The 22,613-nt window shown below is 42.5% G+C and overlaps 1 protein-coding gene across 3 annotated transcripts in view; it reads right to left on the reverse strand.

The window, feature by feature from the left end:
- LOC106588224 (uncharacterized) overlaps nucleotides 1-19,093 on the reverse strand; it is a 29,768-nt gene extending 10,675 nt beyond the window's left edge. The window contains exon 1 of one of the 3 annotated variants that reach the window (XM_045706283.1): nucleotides 19,001-19,093. Coding sequence is in view for 1 of the 3 variants with exons in the window: in XM_045706277.1 (XP_045562233.1) it covers nucleotides 18,803-18,818 (16 nt within the window). In the remaining 2 variants the exon portion in view is untranslated. Of the gene's footprint in view, nucleotides 1-11,053; nucleotides 11,301-18,802; nucleotides 18,834-19,000 lie in introns of those variants that run through there. The other 2 variants (XM_045706277.1, XM_045706284.1) reach the window with 2 other exon arrangements.
- Between the last annotated feature and the right edge of the window lie 3,520 nt (nucleotides 19,094-22,613).

A 22,613-nucleotide genomic window follows, 5' to 3' on the forward strand; every position in this document is an offset into this window, starting at 1 on the left:
GAGGAATTGGCTTTGGGGGTGACCAGAGAGATATACCTGCTGGAGCGCGTGCTACAGGTGGGTGCTGCTATGGTGACCAGTGAGCAGAGATAAGGGGGGACTTTACCTAGCAGGGTCTTGTAGATGACCTGGAGCCAGTGGGTTTGGCGACGATTATGAAGCGAAAGCCAGCCAACGAGAGCGTACAGGTCGCAGTGGTGGGTAGTATATGGGGCTTTGGTGACAAAATGGATGGCACTGTGATAGACTGCATCCAATTTGTTGAGTAGGGTATTGGAGGCTATTTTGTAAATGACATTGCTGAAGTCGAGGATCGGTAAGATGGTCAGTTTTACGAGGGTATATTTGGCAGCATGAGTGAAGGATGCTTTGTTGCGAAATAGGAAGCCAATTCTTGATTTAACTTTGGATTGGAGATGTTTGATGTGAGTCTGGAAGGAGAGTTTACAGTCTAACCAGACACCTAGGTATTTGTAGTTGTCCACATATTCTAAGTCAGAACCGTCCAGAGCAGCGATCGGTTGAAGGGCATACATTTAGTTTTACTTGTATTTAGGAGCAGTTGGAGGCCACGGAAGGAGAGTTGTATGGCATTGAAGCTCGTCTGGAGGGTTGTTAATTAACACAGTGTCCAAAGAAGGGCCAGAAGTATACAGAATGGTGTCGTCTGCGTAGAGGTGGATCAGAGACTCACCAGCAGCAAGAGCGACATCATTGATGTATACAGAGAAAAGAGTTGGCCCAAGAATTGAACCCTTGGCAGTGCAGCATTTATGTTGATAAGTCCTCTAAAGAAGGCAGGGCATTCATACTTCTTGCGCTTCGCGGAGCAGCGCAGAGCTGTTGTGAAGGAAGTTGTCAAGGAAGTGAGCTTGTGTTTATACAGGACCTCCCGCCCCCACCTACCGTCAACCAATCATATCAATGCGGAGCTATACAGAGCCCTCTGCATTGTTACAAAAGTTGAGAGGCTCACGGCGATGTGGTATGGAGCTTGATTTGCCCTCTGCCCCTTCTCATTGACGCCACGGAAATTCAAGGGCGACCGTAGTACTGCAGGCATTGTTTGCAGAAAACAGGATCCCTCATTACAGTGAATGGAAAAATGCCGATCTTCGTGATAAATCTTTGTGTAAATAAAATACAAAATCAAAGGCAATCATGGCACCAAAAACTGCTTGTAATATACCAGACGTATGTTATTGAATCGATTATTTTAAAATCACACACAAAAGAAGTTATAAGACAAATTTTGTAACTAATGGCAGCCTGCAGTGCCCCTGTCGGCCTTCAACTTCAGTTACGCAATGAGGGGGCAGCACTGAGCTAGCCTGAAACGTCACTTCCTGGAGTAGCTCAAATTGCGCATGTTATGTCTCCACGAGACGCCATCTTAATAAAGGGGAACTGTCTCCTATAACAAACTTCACTGGTTATAAATGGCCTATGCAGCATCGATATGAGTGAGAAACATTAATTATAGTGTCAAAATTTACTACAAAATGTAAATAAGATCATTTTTGTCATAAAGTCAGTCTCGTCCACAATGAGATTTGGAATTGAGTGCATCATGAGGAGTATGGGTTGGGTATGGATTATTTACATATATATTTACATATTTTCGTATTATTTACATATTTCGCATGCCCACTTTTGCTATTGATGTCCAATTTGCAAAGAGACAACAGGGTGTGGTCCGCCCCCAGCTGCCATGTGTTGTGGACAATGTTGTCAAGTCTGCAACGCATGGACACTTGCTCAGCATAGTGAAAATTGGCTTCCATAAAGTTGGTGCAAACTTCTAATACGTTCAACAATGTTTCGCAAGATGGCAAGGAATGTATTACATACAACAAACGTACGACGGCTGTGTGTGGTGAGTAGCTAGCTAGATAGCTATGATACTGTGATCTTGCTAAATACATAGCCTCTCCGTAATGTGATGTAATGTCATAGAGAGGAAGATTTGCATAGCCAACATTGCACCTGACGATAAGGTTTGATAGGATGTAACGTTAGCCAGCTTGCAATCGATAATGTTTCAACTCAAACGGGCTAGCTAAGAAGATCCCTGCTAGCTATTTAGCAAGGTAAAGTGGATACACAGTCTGCGAAGGCTTGAGCCTACATGCTGTATATAACTGAATTAGCACATCATCTTGAGATGGTGAGTCAGTCAGGGGGAACACGTCCTCAACTTCAAAACTTCTCTCCATAGCAAAGCTAGCTTAGCTTACTTTGCTGTCACGACGTTACTCACTACTGCCCTTGTTTGTTTGTTGTGATTGAATGGCAAAGACACACCCACATTAAACTACACCCTAAAAGACAACTCTCATTTGGGCTTCAGTAATGGCCACTGCATTTCTTAATGAGGAAGAAACACATTCATAATAGGTGAGTGCAGTTCACCTTTAACCGACTTAATTTGTCTTCAATGCGCTATTGAATCTTCACATATGAATGAATGGTATCACGTGATCGATGGCTTTGTTCATTCATATACAGTGCCTTCAAAGGATTCATACCCCTTATTCCACATTTTGTCGTGTTACAGCCTGAAGTTAAAATGGATTTAAAAAAAATCATACCCATCAACACACAATGCCCCATAATGACACACTGAAATCATGTTTTCATAAATTCTTACAAATTTATTGGAAATTAATATATCATTTACATAAGTATTCACACCCCTGAGTCAACAAATGTGAGAATCAACTTTGACAGTGACTACAGCTGGGAGTCTTTCTGGGTGAGTCTGTAAGAGCTTTGCACACCTGGATTGTACGTTTGCACATTATTGTAAAAAATAAAATCTTCAAGCTCTGTCAGGTTGGTTGTTGATCATTGCTAGATAGCCATTTTCAAGTCTTGCCATAGATTCTCAACCCGATTTAAGTCAAAACAGTAACTAGGCCACTCAGGTGATTGGTCTTGGTAAGCAACTCCAGTGTATATTTGGCCTTGTGTTTTAGGTTATTGTCCTGCTGAAAGTGAATTTGTCTCAGTGTCTGTTGGAAAACAGACTGAGCCAGGGATTCCTCTAAGATTCCTTTATTTTCCCCCTAAAACACTCCCTAGCAGTTTCCTTCCTCTCCGGCAACTAAGTTAGGAAGGACGCCTGTGTCTTTGTAGTGACCAGGTGTAGTGACCAGACACCATCCAAAGTGTAATTAGTAACTTCACCATGCTACCATCTACCAATAGGCGCTCTTCTTTGCAAGGCATTGGAAAACTTCCCTGGTCTTTCTGGTTGAATCTGTTTGAAATTCACAGCTCGACTGAGGGACACTACAGATAATTGCATGTGTGGGGTTCAAAGATTAGGTAGTCATTCAAAAATCATGTTAAACACTATTATTGCACACAGAGTGAGTCAATGCAGTTCATAATGTGACTTGTTAAGCACATTTTTACTACATAACTTATTTATGCTTGCCATAACAAAGGGGTTGAATACACATACTGTACGTAGAAGCACATACTGTACATTTGTGCATGCACGCACGCACACACCCTTCACTGAGAAATGACAGATTTGGCATTTGTTAACTCCAGCTAGGGACACAAATACATTAGCGACACAGGTCTAATGGACTAGGCCTCTGGGGCTTGTATGGATCACTAATGCGCTTGCCGACCACATAAGACCCCAAGGGACAATTGGCCCTAACTTTAGGCCCCTCCGTCTCTAAGCCCCTAAACTTTGAGGACACCTTAACCTCTGATTGCGACGGTCATGAATCCGCTTTACGAGCCATCCTGCCGCTTCACCGCTCCTTATCGTAATGGCAGCCCAGCGCCTGTACCACAGTGCATAAAGACAGAGATCACACGGAGACTGCGGACATGCGCCTGCAATCAGAACAGACATAGAGGGGGGTTGAGTAGAAGAGGGAATAGTGTGTTTTAGCCTGAGCTCCCTCTCATTTGTTTGTCACTTGATGGCCATGCCTGAATGTATGGGTCGATGTACTTCTGAATTATGCAATCTTTGTCAGAAGTTGTAAAGGCTTTGTGAGGTTGTTTGGACCATAAACCCTCTCTTGATGTTGTTTCTCTTTTGATGTCACTGCCAAACGTCCATAGGTTAATATTGGGCTCTTTGTTTTGATAAGTTCTTATTTCATCTAAAATGCCGTCTACTCAACATTCCATCAGGGGGGGGCTGAATCTTCGAATGGGTGTAAAAGAGATATTTATGATATCGGTCTCTCCTGACAGAGGAGAAGGGGACACGTCCCACTAAGAGTTGGTGTTAACCTGAACAGTGAAAGCCCAGTGAAGACAATTAGACAGGAGAGGCCAACTGGCAAACGGGGGCAGCCTTAACTTTTTATCCATGTCACTTGCTATTGAACTTACACTTACATCCATCTTTCGATTATATGAATTAGTATCATAATCATGTCTATCCCTGTCACTTACAGTTGGCCTGAGACTTCATTAAATATTATACTGAACAAAAATATAAAGCAACATGTGAAGTGTTGGTCTCATGTTTCATAAGCTGAAATAAAAGATCCCAGAAATGTTCCATACACACACAAAGCATATTTCTCTAAAAATGTGTGCACAAATTTGTTTTTTAGTCCCTGTAAGTGAACATTTCTCCATTGCCAAGATAATCCTTCCACCTGACAAGTGTGGCATATCAAATAAATGTTTATTAGTCACATACATATGGTTAGCAGATGTTAATGCGAGTGTAGCGAAATGTGTGTGCTTCTAGTTCCAACAGTGCAGTAATATCTAACAAGTAATCTAACAATTTCCCGACAACTACCTAATATACACATCTAAAGGGGGACCAGTACGGGGAAAAAAAGGTATAAAATGTATGCATTCACTACTGTAAGTCGCTCTGGATAAGAGCGTCTGCTAAATGACTAAAATGTAAATGTAAAGGGTTGAATGAGAATATGTACATATAAGTATATGGATAAGTGATGGCTGAGCGGCATAGGCAAGGTGCAGTACATGGTATAAAATACAGTATATACATGTGATAGGAGTAATGTAAGAGATGTATAGATTATTAAAGTGGCATTATTTAGAGTGGCATTGTTTTAAAGTGACTAGTGATCCATTTATTAAAGTGTCCAGTGATTGGGTCTCAATGTAGGCAGCAAACGTTTGTCAGGGTTTTAGGTGACAAGCCAAATTTCTTCAGCCTTCTGAGGTAGAAGAGGCGCTGTTGCGCCTTCTTCACCACACTGTCTGTGTGGGTGGACCATTTCAGTTTGTCTGTGATGTGTACGCCCAGGAACTTAACTTTCCACCTTCTCCACTGCTGTCCCTTCGATGTGGATAGGCGGGTGCTGCCTCTGCTGTTTCCTGAAGTCCATGGTCATCTCCTTAGTTTTTTTTATGTTGAGTGAGAGGTTGTTTTCCTGACACCACACTCCGGGTGCCCTCACCTCCTCCCTGTAGGCTGTCTCGTCGTTGTTGGTGATCAAGCCCACTACTGTTGTGTCGTCTGCAAACTTGATGATTGAGTTGGAGGCGTGCATGACCACACAGTCAATGAACAGCATTCTTACATAGGTATTCTTTTTGTCCAGTGTGCAGTGTGCAGTGTGATGGCGATTGCGTCATTTGTGGACGTGTTGGGGCGGTATGCAAACTGAAGTGGGTCTATATGATCCTTTACTAGCATCTCAAAGCACTTCATGATGACAGAAGTGAGTGCTACAGGGCGGTAGTCATTTAGTTCAGTTATCTATGCCTTCTTGTGTACAGGAACAATGGTAGCCATCTTGAAGAATATGGGGACAACAGACTGGGATAGGAATCGATTTAAATATGTCCGTAAACACACCAGCCAGCTGGTCTCCTCATGCTCTGAGGACGCGGCTAGGGATGCCGTCTGGGCCAGCAGCCTTGCGAGGGTTAACATGTTTAAATGTTTTACTCACGTCAGCCACTGAGGGAGGGGGAGTGCGCAGTCTTTGTTATCGAGCCGCGATGGTGGCACTGTATTATCCTCAAAGCGGGCAAAGAAAGTGTTTAGTTTGTCTGGAAGCGTGATGTCGGTATCTGTGACGTGGTTTCCTGTAGACCTGCCACATACGTCTCGTGTCTATGCCATTGAATTACGACTCCACCTTGTCCCTGTACCGGCATTTCGCTTGTTTGATTGCCTTGCGGAGGAAATAACTACACTGTTTATATTCAGCCATATCACCAGATCTCTTTCCATGGTTATATGTGGTGGATCGCTCTTTCAGTTTTTCACGAATGCCGCCATCCATCCACAGTTTCTGGTTAGGGTAGGTTTTAATAGTCACAGTGGGTACGACATGTCCAACGCACTTATTTATAAACGCACTCACCGAGTCACCGTATAGATCAATGTCGTTCTCTGAGGCTGACCGGAACATATTCCAGTCCATGTGATCAAAACGATCTTGGAGCGTGGCTTCCAATTGGTCAGACCAGCGTTGAATGGGTCTTGTCACTGGTACAACCTGTTTTGAGTTTCTGCCTGGATGAGCAAGATGGCGTCGTGATCGGATTTGCCGAAGGGAGGGCGGGGGAGGGCTTTGTATGCATCGCGGAAGTTAGTAGCAGTGGTCGAGAGTATTAGCCCTACGTGTTGTGCAATCAATATGCTGATCAAATTTAGGTGATATTGATCTCAAATTTGCTTTGTTAAAATCCCCAGCTACAATAAATGCAGCCTCCGGGTATTTAGTTTCCAGTTTACATAGAGTCCAGTGAAGTTCCTTGAGGGCCGTCTTGGTGTTCACTTGAGGGGGGGGGGGGATGTACACAGCTGTGACTATAACTGACGAGAATTCTCTTGGTAGGTAGAATGGCCGGCATTTGATTGTAAGGAATTCTAGGTCGGGTGAGCAAACTTGAGATTTGAGTTCCTGTGTGTTGTTATGATCACACCATGAGTTGTTAATCATAAAGCATACACCCCCACCCTTCCTCTTCCCAGAGAGGTGTTTATCTATGTCAGCGCGATGCATGGAGAAGCCCGGTGGCTAGACCGATTCCGACAACATATCCCGAGAGAGCAATGTTTCCGTGAAACAGAGAATGTTACAATCTCTGATGTCTCTCTGGAAGGCAACCCCCTGCTCGAATTTTGTCTACCTTGTTGTCAAGAGACTGGACATTAGCGAGTAGTATTCTCGGGAGAGGTGAGCAATGTGCCCGTTTACGAAGCTTGACCAGAAGACCTCTCCATCTGCCCCTTCTGCGTCGCCGTTGTTTTCGGTCAGCTGCTGGGATTAGATCCATTGTCCTGGGTGGTGGTCCGAAGAGAGAATCTGCTTTGGGAAAGTCGTATTCCTGGTCGTAATGTTGGTAAGTTGACGTTGCTCTTATATCCAATAGTTCTTCCCGGCTGTATGTAATCAGACTTAAGATTTCCTGGGGTAACAATGTAAGAAATAATACATAAAAAAACGAAATACTGCATAGTTTCCTAAGAACGCGAAGCAAGGCGACCATCTCTGTCGGCGGCAGAAGCTGATTAAACAGCATGATCATTACACAGGTGCACCTTGTGCTGGGGTCAATAAAAGGCCACTCTAAAACGTGCTGTTTTGTACCACAACACAATGCCATAGATGTCTCAGGTTTTGAGGGAGCGTGCAATTGGCATGCTGACTGCAGGAATGTCCACCAGAGCTGTTGCCAGAGAATTTAATGTTAATTTCTCTACCATAAGCTGCCTCCAACATTGTTTTAAAGAATTTGGCAGTACGTCCAACCGGCCTCACAACTGCAGACCACGTGTAACCACACCAGCCCAGGACCTCCATATCCTGCTTCTTCACCTGCGGGATCATCTTAAACCAGCCACCTGGACAGAGGATGAAATTTAGGAGTATTTCTGTCTGTAATAAAGCCCTTTTGGGGAGAAAAACTCATTTTGATTGGCTGGGCCTGGCTCCCAAGGCCCACCAATGGCTGTGTCCCTGCCCAGTCCATAGATCAGGGCCTAAGGAATTTATTTCAATTGATGGATTTCATTATATGAACTGTAACTCAGTAAAATCATTGCATTTCTATTTTTGTTCAGTATACATTTGATTCTTCTGTGGATATACAATGCATAGAGATTCATAATATTGTAAAATTCCCATTGTTATCGGTCCATAGGACCATTGATCCATTCTCAATCTCTGGCTGTCATTAAAGGTCATATCGCTCCACCTTATACATTTTTGATTGGAATAAACACCGTTGTCATAAACTGGATGGCGATATATTGATTGACATAAAAGCAGCATTGTAACAGCAGTTAGCCTAGGGCCGTTAGCGACGCTACAGAAAGCTGTACGACCATAAAGAGACTGAATGGCGCTCGATTAAGTTAACCCCACCATCTGTGGCCTCATCATTATGGTTTCATCAATGGTTTCATCAAACCATTTACAGCTGACCATCACTGGAATAACAAAGCCCTCAGTCGCACACAATGATGATTAGCTGGACCTTAGCCAACACCGCAGCCAAGAGACTTATCTGCCTATACGGATTGCCTATATAGCTTTGAAATGATTGTTGACAAGAAAAATTGTCTAATAAATGTTTCTAGGACCAAGTGACAGGCTCAAATTGCTGTCTCTCTTTCATCAGCTGACTAATTGCTAAGGGTATCAGGCCTCATATTTTAAATGCCACTGTATTGATTTTCTAATCATGACAGTTCATGGAAATCTTGATGGCTCTCACCTAGAGGTGGCTGGCATTTTGTGCCTTTGATGCACTGATCTGTCGTTCCGCACAATTTTGTCCGCATGGAGAGGGTGACAACATGATAAAGTGGATAGTTCACTCCGAAATCAAAGTTTGCAAGATTATTTCAGACCTCAGAAGCAGTCAAATGTTGATATTGGTGCACATCCCCTGACATCTGGTGTGTAGAACCAGCTACATGCCTCAACCTTCATGTGATTTAAGGCGAATCCAATCTTTCCCACTCATTTGGAATTGAAAAACATAGCTGGATCAACACAACAGACGGTCCGGGACATGGACTCAACTCGACATTTGACCATGTTTTGAGGGCGTACATTGGAGTGAACTATCACTTCAAAGTTTTGCCACTAGACTTGAGAAATCCAAGAGTGATATTATTAGCGTCATCGTGACCACTTCACTTCGGCTCTCCAGCCTTGAAGTGATATGAGGAGGACTCATCGATACTCATCCCACTGAAGTCATCCCGCTTTCTCTCTAATCAGAAATAGCTCCGTCGTTGTAATCCCCTCTAATCTATGGAGGAGAGGCCATCTCAGAGACGCATGTTGTCCTTTGTCTCCTCTCTGGATTGTAAACGGTTTGCGTGTTTGCCCACAGATTATCCCAGACGCATGCATCCATACACGCATGTAAACACACACACACACCATAATCCACATAGGGAAGCTTTGATGTAGGAGGCCAGTGTTAAACTCGTGTTTGAAGGAGAGTTATCCCTCGGAAAATGAGCTAGCCGGAGATCAGGGACACGTTCCGTTGGAATCAGGGATGCTAAGCTGTCTCAAAAACAACATTAGCTACCTGCTACGATGCACAGCCATGCCCAAACCCAGGGCCATTGTTTGCTGAGGTAGAGGATTATAGCCCATAGTGTTTGCCTGTACTTTGTTTAATCTACCTGCTGGCTTGATATGTTGGTCCCTTTGGTCTGCGTCAAACATAGGTGTGTTGGAAATAGCACCCAATTCTCTATTTGACAATAAGGCTCTCAAAAGTACTGCACTATTTTACATTTTAGTCATTTAGCAGACGCTCTCTTCCAGAGCGACTTAAAGTAGTGAGTTCATAAATGTTCATAATTTTTTCATACTGTTCCCATGTGGGAATCAAACCCACAACCCTAATGTTGCAAGCTCCATGTTCTACCAACTGAGCCACACAGGACAAACCTATACAGGAAACCTATACAGGAAACCTATACAGGTGCCATATCGGTCACAGCCGTAGCCCTAGTTCCGGCTTCGTTCCTGGATATAAATGCTGTTCAGATGATGGCTGGAGGTGGTATTATGATATTATGATTTATTGCAGAGCAAATTCCCACGGCTAAAATACTGACCCGGGGGCGATGAGCAACACTCAATGTCCACTTCACATAATCAGAGCTAATAGAAGAAAGTGCTATTTTTATTGCCCAAGCTCTAAAGTGGATATTTCTCCTCAATTATAAGATTATGATCATTATAACAATTCGGCAAGAGAATCCTTGGTCGTGAAATGTCTTTTCTTCTTAAATGCTTTAGTTCACACCCCCTCATCAGCTGTTTGCGCTACACAAAACTTTAGTCACAGCTAGGAGGCATCGCCATAGTCAAAACAACAGCCAATTTCAAACTAATGTTTTCTAATTGATCATTTTATTACTTTACATACAGTATGTTGCGAAGGACCATGGACTCCAATTGCTTCCAATTACCCCAGGCCACGCACCTTCCCTCCAGACCTGTTCCCACTCCCTTAATCACCTCTCCTCTACCTTTTTCACTCCTCTGTTCCCCCATATTAGCAGCATGCCTCTACCTGAGCACTAGTAATGGGTCATGCCTGGTGATGCCATGGTGCGGCCATTTTAAGTGCCTAGTTATTGTTGTTGGAGATACTATGCGCATATGCTGCCTTAACTTTGCCCTATGTTATCTCTTTTATATATCCATGTGCTCAGTTTGATAATGCTAATGCCCTTTTTATGTTTAGTCCTGGCAGCCTCCTTTATCTCATTTCCTGTAATAGTCACCTGGCACTACTTTGTCATGCCTGCACCTTTTTATGTTGTGTTCCTAATGTTTCCCTTTTGTATCCTTCTTCCAGACCACCACATCCTTGTTATCCACCTCCAATCTCCAAGGCCTTACAAGCCACAACTCCTAACCCTTCCATCCAACCTGCCTACCTACAAGTCCCCTCCCCCCCGTGTGTGTGACCCCTAAACCTGGATTCCTTCTCCACTTCATTTGCATTCTGACCGATGTGCCATGGTAGCAGCAACAGTCCTGAACCTATCTTACAGTCCGTCCAAGTCCATTTCTTCAATAAACATACTCACATGATGCATCCTCTCGGGTTCATAAGCCATCTTCTTATGGTATAGTAAACATTTGGCAGGAAGGCGAGCTTTTGACATAAACGTTACTCCCAATTACAAATATAATTTGGCAAGTCATTTGAATCAGTGCCCGCACTCTGTTTCGACGCTTGTTTGCTGGCATCACACACAATCTACAAATTACTAACCTGGGAAGATGACTGCCATTTCACCCATAAATCTCACCCATAAAATATGGCCTAATGGTGCAGTAAAGAGAACACTCCTCCATGATACTCCTCGAGGCGTTCTGTTCGCAACACTCTGATTTCACCCCTGCAGATGTTGTTAGGGAGGAGAAAGGGTGACTCAGAGGGAACGGGAACGTGTGCAGAGCTGGAGGAGTGAGTGCAGAAGAAGTTCACTTTTACTTTAAAATAAGAAAGAAGAAAGTCTAGACTTAACCGTTCATTCAGCTTTAGTATTCTGATAGATCATTGCATTCCGAATGCGTCATGCGTCTACATCTAAATGTGTCTACCGTGTCTGGATTCCCTTGTCCCGCACTATATTCAAATGCTAGTATGCATTCTACAAACTGGAATAGGCTAAATATGATAACACAACTAATGGCAGTAGCTAACTACTGTAGCTAACTGGCCAGCTAACTACTGTAGCTAACTAGCCAGCTAACCTCTGTATCAAGCTAGCAAGCAACTCTAAAGGGATTGCAAACGGGTTAGCATAACTCTAGTTTTTCTAAATATTAGCTTACCGGCTAGCATTTCAGGCCAGCAAACATGTTCCTCACAGGCTAAGAATGTATTTCCTCCAACGTTATGATGAAAAGGTGCCTCTCGGCCCCAAAACACATTTTCTGTGATTTGTGGGAGGAGTGCTGATGACGTTGCCCACTTTATGCGCTTTTGGTAGCCTGATTGCATCCAGACTGAGGAGAAATCCGTACGCAATGCATCCCAGATCTGATCACAATCAGACAACAAAGTGACTTTTGTGCATCTAGACCAGTCTTTTCAATGCGATCTTCGTATTCTGATAGCAGAAGTCACATGTAAGGGTCAAGTGTGTAGACATGACCAAGGACTAGTGAGACAGACAGTTCCTCTTTTGATTACAGCAGACAGGAGCAGATATGCCTCTCTTCTTCCCTGTATTACCACAGGCAACACAGCTTTTTTGTAACACAGCTTTTTTTTCTTTGCCAAGAAAAGCAAACAGTCCAATTAGGTGTTGGTGTTTGGTCAATGTGTGTGTCTGGAGTGGGTCTACACTTTCTTATTTCTTTAATATACAGTTGAGTCTAATTTTGTTAAAGAACAATGGTTTCAACTTTTTCTGGAAATCTGGATACCAAATTTGATTGAATGGTGATCACGTGTCGCCTCTCTCAAAGACTCCCCAAGCCAGCCACCCGCAAATGACATTCAACACTACTCACTCCACCAACACGCCGCTCTGATCATCTCCACCAGTCACCACTGCAAAGTAGCTCGTCACGGCGGTGAGACAAGGTGACAATGTCACCTCGCACACAAGATTCCTTTTAACAAAGCGTCGGTCAGATCATTAGCCCCTTTCATAGCATCTAATACCATTATTACCCTTCAGGATGATGAACTTGTCCATTAGAGAGAACAACATATTATGATGAGCTGTTTCCTCCCAGGGATGCTGCTGATGAGAAAATGGCCGCCCTGCTCCATCAATGTTCCCACACCATTTGTGACCCTGAGACTGAAGCCATCTCCCAGGAGAGCGGCTGGCTGCTCGCATCAGCAGTGTCGTTTATTATCTACGAATATCTCCCTGACGTAGGTAACCAAAACAAATACGCCAGGACAAACATCAAGTACGCCCTAATCGATGACAACGGCACTCCACTGGGGTTTAAAAGTCTGTTTTTGAGCTCAGATTGGTTCCTGAAGGAGGCAAGTAAAAAGCGTGACACGTTGATGAGTGGTGAAACTTGTTGGCTGCGGTCTGATTCGCTACCCTTCTCAACAAAATGTGTACTCGTTCACTCTAATGGATTGGACTGTTCAGTCAAACTGTTGATAAGCCATCACTTGCCCGGTACTCAGCCCTGCACCTTTCGACTAATGTCCCAAGTATATATTCATTGAATGCTGGTCACCTCACGTTCTGTTTATATACTGTTGTTTACTCACTGTGTATGCACATGTACTATATCCTTGACATAGCTCACCCTAATGTACCTAGTACTGTACATAGGGGAGAGTGGGGTCATTTTTTTTTTTTACATACACCATTTTTACATTCAGCATCATTCCATCAAGGAAAACAAAGATTTCTACATATTTCAAGGTGTTGTGTATCCATGGAAATAATCAGAATTCATATAAACATTAGTTTTGAAAACAGCTTGTCCAAATAAAAGTGGTCACTTGGCACAACTTATCCCGGGTATGGGGATAAGTAAAAAAAAAAAAAAAATGTATGTACTGAATTAAATATTACCACTTCCTTTTTAAAACCATGTCTATCTTCATTTCCCAAACACAATTACAATATTTTTTTTGTCTTTTAAGCATCTTTTAACAGAGGCTTAACACCTACAATAACACAAATGTAGGCCAGGCCCTGTTGTTACCTCATATCCCAGTGATAATGTCTTGCATTACACCTGGGAAGAAAACACTTTCTACTCAACTTGCCGTTGGCTCGAACATTGGCTCAACTTACCCCAAGGAAAACATTTTGCTACATTAGCCACATAGTTACAAGGACTTTCATGCTAGGTTAGAACCTCATATTGAAGCTTATCTATAAAATGATCTACTTTGGTTTAGATACAGGCATCATGAAACGTCTTACACAAATTCATGTTTTTTTTAACCTAATTTGCTTACCGCTTTTTCCATGTGATTTCTTCCTTCACACCCACTGGGGTGCCATGCCCAGCCAATCAGAATTAGTTTTTTTTTTCCACAAAAGGCTTTATTACAGACAGAAATACTCCTCATCCCTGAGGCCGGGTTGGACGTACTGCCAAATTCTCAAAAATTATGTTGGTTTCGGCTTATGGTAAAGAAATTAGTATTAAATTCTCTGGCACAGCTCTGGTGGACATTCCTGCAGTCAGCATGCCAATTGCACGCTCCCTCAAAACTTGAGACATCTGTGGCATTGTGTTATGAAAAAACTGCACATTTTAGAGTGGCCTTTTATTGCCCCAGCACAAGGTGCACCTGTGTAATTATCATGCTGTTTAATCAGCTCCTTGATATGCCACACCTGTCAGATAGACGGATTATCTTGGCAAAGGAGAAATGCTCACTAAAAGGGATGTAAACAAATTTGTGCACAACTTTTTAGAGAAGCTTTTTGTGCATATGAAACATTTCTGGGATCTTTTATTTCAGCTCATGAAACATGGGACCAACACTTCACACATTGTTTATATTTTTGTTCAGTGTACTCTGGAATATCTCTCTATTGCTTGTTTAGATTTGTTTGATTATTTGTGTATTTATATTGTATTTGCAAGAAATTCTACTGCATTATTGGAGCTAGTAACATAAGCATTTCACTGCACCTGCTAAAACACCTGCAAATCTGAGTATGTGATCAATAAGGACCATAAGCACCGTGTCAGTTGACCTGGCAATGACCCTTAGTCAAAGTCCATTACGTTGGTGTAAGTAAACAGCCTAGAGGAAGTTTTCACTCCATTCCTAAACACAACCCAAAGCAAACACTCCTTATCTGGCAACTGTTCCACTATTGTCTTAGCTGTAGTTCTTAGGAAGTAGGTGGAGTTCACTGAACATCCTTTAACAGGCATCGAGAGTCATGCTAGTAGAATTAAACCTGAAACATTCTGTCACTGTCGTTCCATGCGGCACACGCATCAGCTCAACTTATCTTTCTGGACGGTGCTGCTTTGAACAACTTCAAAGTGTATCTGGAAAGTAAACTGACACGCTGTTATTGACTTTCACAACCTGTCAGAAACTGGTTTCAACAAGCTCAACAGCAGCCAGCAGGGCTTGACTCCCTGTCAGAACGAGGTTTGTTGCTGAACAGAGCTCTAGGTGACAGTCTGAGATACACTCATCAACAGAGAGAGCTTTGCGTTGGGCGGCACACCTGTTAATTCCAGGTACCTCATGAAGCTGGTTGAGAGAATGCCAAGAATGTGCAAAGCTGTCAAAGACGAAGGTTGACTACTTTGAAAAATCTTAAACATATTTTGATTTGTTTAACACTTTTTTGGGGTTACTACATGATTCCATATGTGTTATTTCACAGTTTTGAGGTCTTCACTATTATTCTACAATGTAGAAAATAGTAAAAAATAAAGACAAACCCTGGAATGAGTAGGTGTGTCCAAACTTTTGACTGGTACTGTATGTGGAACTGCATAATTATTTTTATTTTTTTTTGAAACCATTTTAAAATATTGATCTCAATGTCACATACTGGCCCCATTATTTATAAAGACCCGTATGAAAAACTGAAGTTTCTCTTGTAAAAATATATGTATGATAGCAACAACTTAATTGTGTTTCTGATGCAGACATTTAAATTGTAATAAATAATTAAAATAAATTCCTATTAAATAGAAAAAGCGCATTGGCCCAATGTTGGCAGCCTACATGTGGCCAATATTTTAGCCCGCATTAGGCCCACATCGTGTCAATGTGGACATGCTTTCTGGGGTGCTGAGGCGGCCGTTTTGTAATGGCATTACTTACATGGCCTGAGGGCTCAATCACTGTTGGGCAACCAGGGAAAGTTATTATAGGGAAAGTTTACCGCAAAAGATGAAGGCAACAAAGTAACACCTCCATCTTTGACAGTTTTGCTCAGTATGATGGCCTGAAGCTACACAACATGTAAACATACACCACCAACACAGCAAAGGCAAAGGTGCAGCAAAGACATAACTTGAACGTTGCAGGAGATGGAGTGGGGATTTTCATATGGTGGTTAGCAGTGGCAATTTTAGCATGTAAATCTTGGTGGGGCAAAAATAAAAATGTGGGATGCATGTCAGCAAAGCCACAACACTAAACAATACATTAATTGCACTATAACGGTAACACATGATGCCCACAAACTGTTAGGGCCGACATAATAGCTGTCCCAACAGCAGAGTCCCAACAGCAGTCCCAGCACCTTACCACTGCTACACCTGGCTTTCAGCGGAGCCTGTCTGGCAGCGAAACAGTTCATTCAGCCTAATTTACTGCCTTTTAAAAAAACATAGCTGATATGGCAGACTTGCTTAAACAAATGTACTGTACAAACTATGGCATAAGAGGCAATCCGTAATTTCGATTAAGACATTAATGAACGAGTGACGATGGACGTAGTCAATATAACTATTTGTTCAGCACTTTTGAAATGTACAGCGACAGAATTCAGAAGATGGGCCATTCTTACGGTGTACTCTGTACAACAAGTCAGAACCGTAGGATTGTAATGCCTGTCGTTAGAATTAGACCAAGGTGCAGCGGAGGATGTGTGTTCATTATTAAAGATTTGAATGAACATAAACACTCTATACAAAACACGAAACGTCAGCAAACAGTCCTGTCTGGTCCCAAATGAACACAACAGAAAACAATCACCCACAAAACCCAAAGGAAAAATAGGCTACTTATGTGTGACTCCCAATCAGCAACAACGAACTTCAGCTGTGCCTGATTGGGAGCCACACACGGCCCAAAACAAAGAAATACAAAAACATAGAAAAATGAACATAGAACGCCCACCCAATGTAACACCCTGGCCTAACCAAAATAAAGAACAAAACCCCTCTCTATGGCCAGGGCGTTACAAGGATAAATAAATGGGGCATATAAATCAATCAATCAATCAAATGTATTTATAAAGCCCTTCTTACATCAGCTGATGTCACAAGGTACTGTACAGAAACCCAGCCTAAAACCCCAAACAGCAAGCAATGCAGGTGTAGAAGCACGGTGGCTAGGAAAAACTCCCTAGAAAGGCCAGAACCTAGGGAAAAAACCTAGAGAGGAACCAGGCTATGAGGGGTGGCCAGTCCTCTTCTGGCTGTGCCGGGTGGAGATTATAACAGAACATGGCCAAGATGTTCAAATGTTCATAGATGACCAGCAGGGTCAAATAATAATAATCACAGTGGTTGTCGAGGGTGCAACAGGTCAGCACCTCAGGAGTAAATGTCAGTTGGCTTTTCATAGCCGATCATTCAGAGTATCTCTACTGCTCACAATGAAAGCTCTTACAATATTCGATGATTACATCGGTGAAATTAGGAGGTGAAAATAGACCAAATTATTAGGGTGAGGCACATTGAACGCCGTTTGGGTCTTTGCGTGTCAAAAAAGATATACACGTCATATATCGCTATTTGACGTGTTAAATAAGCTTTTAACTTGACACTTCACATAACACAATTCTATTATAGAATTATAGAGTGCTGAATTTGCACGGGCAAGCCAAGCGCCACAACTACTATCAGTTGCACTGTCAAAGCTGTACAAAACAAGCACACACCAGCCACGAACGATGTGTGTACAATACCGCGTTGGTGAAAATAGACCAAATTATTAGGGTGAGGCGCATGGGCTACTAACAGCTTACTCCACAACATACACTTAGTATTACTTTCTTAGCTACAGTATACATATCTCCCTGGTATATTACATAATTTATGCAGAAGCATACAATACATTTTTGGACTCACCTTGTGAAGGTGATGCGGCAAATTTTGTCATCAAAGTCTGGCATGTGATGGGAACTCGGAAAAAACCCACACAACCACTACATTAAATAGCAGGCTAACATTAGTGGTTGCTTTGCAATGCTTGCAGTTAGCCAGTGATTCCTTCCAAACCACTCATTGTTGAATTTGGGATTTCCAACTTGTTGTGTAATCTTTATGTCCAATGGCCGACATGTTTTATCTAGAATTTCTCTTCGTAATTTATCTTCATATGACAAGGAATAAAAAGGATTTGCCAGTAGATTGTCATGATGATTCATGATGATGACTGCTAGCTAAGATTTTGAAAGTAAGATGTTGAGTCCAATCAAAGCTACTGCAGATATAATGTGATTTAATGTCATTTTATCTGTGGCCGATGACCACAGACAGCCTTCTTGGAAGGGCACTTGTAATGTAACTCTATGGCAGGACACAAAGGGCTGAAATTCTGGATGTCTACCCTTACTAAGGACATTGCGATGACGTACTGTCCCCATGAGTGACAGAACACTGAGCCAATCACGGCGCAACGCTCCTATTTTCTGCTGGCTCGCCCCACCACCACAGAAAGCACTGAGCTAGGCTGAAACACCTGCATTTTGGAGCTGCCTTACTCAAGAAAACAAAAAAGAGACCATGTGTGAATGCAGCTTTATGATATATATTTTGATATATATATTTTTTTTACATTGTTTGTAAACTGATATGTGACACTTATTAATGCCAAAATAACATGCAAAACAGGCAAGTCCCCCAAGAAATAACAAATAACACATATATATTGTTGCTAAAAATGTGGGCTAAAAACACCTTCCCTGAATAACAGGTAGCCACTGGTGGTTAGGGTTGCTTAGGGTTTGCCAGATTTTTGTAGAATTCCCAAAAGGATTTCTGTAAAACCTCGGAATTTTGGGAAGTGGAGTTTTGCAACCATACTCTTGCTCTCGCTTTGCAGACATACAAGTAACTATAACTGTAGTAAAACAGTATCATAACAATGCTTATTCTCCTAATCGCAACAGACCACTCACCCAAGCACTGAAACATGAATCCACAGATGATTATCGGTTCTTGCTAGCAATCAGATGTCCAGCTATTAAGACCATACAGCACACTACACCAAGTACAGCAACTATAAACGGAATCTTACTGTTGATCTGCTGTACAGTTAGAACCGTTCAGAAATCATCATCACCATTAATATTGAAAGTAGCCATCCACGTACATACCTTGTCTTGCCTGGCTGCTTGTGAAATATGAACTGATTGTTTCGCTTTCATTATTTAACAGACTGCTCTTTCATTTCAATGTATTTCCTGTAACCCTTTCTGACAATGTCTTAACAGGAAGTCACTTCTCTATTGGAAAGTGGACTTTCCCTGTCGTTACGTCACACTCTTATATATATATATATATATATATATATATATATATATATATATATATATATATATATATATATATATATATATATACAGTTGAAGTCGGAAGTTTACATAGATTTAGGTTGGAGTTATTAAAACTCGTTTTTCAACCACTCCACAAATTTCTTGTTAGCAAACTATGGTTTTGGCAAGTCGGTTAGGACATCTACTTTGTGCGTGACAAAAATAATTTTTCCAGCAATTGTTTACAGACAGATTATTTCACTTACAATTCACTGTATCACAATTCCAGTGGGTCAAACACATACACTAAGTTACATACACTAAGTTGACTGTGTGTCACGTCCTGACCATAGAAAGCTGTTATTTTCTATGGTAGAGTAGGTCCACAGTAAAACGAGTCCTATATCGACATAACCTGAAAGGTCGCTCAGTAAGGAAGAAGCCACCGCTCCAAAACCTCCATAAAAAAGCCAGACTACAGTTTGCAACTGCACATGGGGACAAAGATCGTACTTTTTGGTGAAATGTCCTCTAGTCTGATGATTTTTTTTTTTACTGTTTGGCCATAATGACCATCGTTATGTTTGGAGGAAAAAGGCGGAGGCTTGCAAGTCGAAGAACACCACCCCAACCGTGAAGCACGGGGGTGGTAGCATCATGTTGTGCGGGTGCTTTGCTACAGGAGGGACTGGTGCACTTCACAAAATAGATGGCATCATGAGGTAGGAAAAGTATGTGGATATATTGAAGCAAAATCTCACGACATCAGTCAGGAAGTTAAAGCTTGGTCGCAAATGGGTCTTCCAAATGGACAATGACCCCAAGCATACTTCCAAAGTTGTGGCAAAATGGCTTAAGGACAACAAAGTCAATGTATTGGAGTGGCCATCACAAAGCCCTGACCTCAATCCTATAGAACATTTGTGGGCAGAACTGAAAACGCGTGTGCGAACAAGGAGGCCTACAAACCTGACTCAGTTACACCAGCTCTGTCAGGAGGAATGGGCCAAAATTCACCCAACTTATTGTGGGAAGCTTGTGGAAGGTTACCCGAAACGTTTGACCCAAGTTAAACATTTTAAAGGCAATGCTATCAAATACTAATTGAGTGTATGTTAACATCTGACCCACTGGGAATGTGATGAAAGAAATAAAAGCTGAAATAAATCATTCTCTCTACTATTATTCTGACATTTCACATTCTTAAAATAAAGTGGTGATCCTAACTGACCTAAGACAGGGATTAAATGTCAGGAATTGTGAAAAACTGAGTTTAAATGTATTGGGCTCAGGTGGATGTAAACTTCAACTGTAAATATATACACATATTTGTGCTGTATAATGTTGTTTGGCATTGACAACAACCATCGGAGATCTGGCACCAGGCTATAATGCCTAAAGAGGAGAATTCTACTTCTCACATTAGGAACTCATTCCCTCTCATAGCAACTCAGCGAGCTGAAGTAAGCTTCTGTTATTGCCAAGAGCATTATGGGTCTCTGATAAGTGCCCCCTAAATATTTAATAGAAACTCTCTCGATCTACTTCACTGAGGGCCACATAGAAGCTTTTCTTTCGGTGGTCTAGTAAAAACATGGACTCCGTCTCAAATGGTCCTCAATCCCTTTATAAACTCAGCAAAAAAAGAAACGTCCTCTCACTGTCAACTGCGTTTATTTTCAGCAAACTTAACATGTGTAAATATTTGTATGAACACAACAAGATTCAACAACTGAGACATAAACTGAACAAGTTCCACAGTGTGACTAACAGAAATTAAATAATGTGTCCCTGAACAGTCAGTATCTGGTGTGGCCACCAGCTGCATTAAGTACTGCAGTGCATCTCCTCCTCATGGACTGCACCAGATTTGCCAGTTCTTGCTGTGAGATGTTACCCCACTCTACCTGCAAGTTCACTGACATTCCTGTCTTGCAGGAAATCACGCACAGAACGAACAGTATGGCTGGTGGCATTGTCGTGCTGGAGGGTCAGGATGAGCCTGCAGGAAGGGTACCACATGAGGGAGGAGGATGTCTTCCCTGTAACGCACAGCGATGAGATTTCCTGCAACAACAACAAGCTCAGTCCGATGATGCTGTGACACACCGCCCCAGACTATGACGGACCCTCCACCTCCAAATGGATCCTGCTCCAGAGTACAGGCCTCGGTGTAACGCTCATTCGTTCGACGATAAACGCGAATCCGACCATCACCCCTGGTGAGACAAAACCGTGACTCGTCAGTGAAGAGCACTTTTTGCCAATCCTGTCTGGTCCAGCGACGGTGGGTTTGTGCCCATAGGCGACGTTGTTGCCGGTGATGTCTGGTGAGGACCTGCCTCTCTCAGCCTATTGTGGACAGTCTGAGCACTGATGGAGGGATTATGTGTTCCTAGTGTAACTCAGGCAGTTGTTGTTGCCATCCTGTACCCGTCCCGCAGGTGTGATGTTCGGATGTACCGATCCTGTGCAGGTGTTGTTACACGTGGTCTGCCACTGCGAGGACGATCAGCTGTCCGTTCCGTCTCCCTGTAGCGCTGTCTAAGGCGTCTCACAGTACGGACATTGCAATTTATTGCCCTGGCCACATCTGCAGTCCTCATGCCTCCTTGCAGCATGCCTAAGGCACGTTCACGCAGATGAGTAGGGACCCTGAGCATCTTTCTTTTGGTGTTTTTCAGAGTGAGTAGAAAGGCCTCTTTAGTGTCCTACGTTTTCATAACTGTGACCTTAATTGCCTCCCGTCTGTAAGCTGTTAGTGTCTTAACGACCGTTCCACAGGTGCATGTTCATTAATTGTTTATGGTTCATTGAACAAGCATGGGAAACAGTGTTTAAACCCTTTACAATGAAGATCTGTGAAGTTATTTGGATTTTTACGAATTATCTTTGAAAGACAGGGTCCTGAAAAAGGGATGTTTCTTTTTTTGTTTAGTAGGGTTCTGGATCCATAGGGTTCTGGTTAAAAGTAGTGCACTATATAGTGAATAGTGTGCCATTTGGGGCACAGCCATGCTTTAGTGGCGTAGTTGTTATAGAGTGCTGTGCAGCTGCTTGAAATATGAGAAACCTTGTAACCCCGGTGTAAGGAATGCCGTAGTATGTCATGCTTCAATGAGAACAATTTGTTGATGCCACAACCCGGCTCAAATCAATCAGTCAGTCATACAGCATTTCTATAGAGCTGAATTTCTATACTGCTTTACAAAGCTATTAGTCACAGATGAACGCTTAGCATTCAACGCTGATGAATGGATATTATTAATTTTGCACGTAGATCTATAGCGCGTTAGATAGGAACCCTAGAATGAGCATATAGTGACAAACCAGCATTTCATCAGTGCTCTATGTGTGGAGGTGGAAGTGACAGAACCTCAGGGACACTGGTACCAGAGACGGTGCTCTCTGAAAACCTCTTCTCTAATCTGTATTCCTCTCTCCTCCTCTCTCC

This window comes from Salmo salar, chromosome ssa02, assembly GCF_905237065.1.
Source record: "Salmo salar chromosome ssa02, Ssal_v3.1, whole genome shotgun sequence".
Classification (NCBI taxonomy): domain Eukaryota; kingdom Metazoa; phylum Chordata; class Actinopteri; order Salmoniformes; family Salmonidae; genus Salmo; species Salmo salar.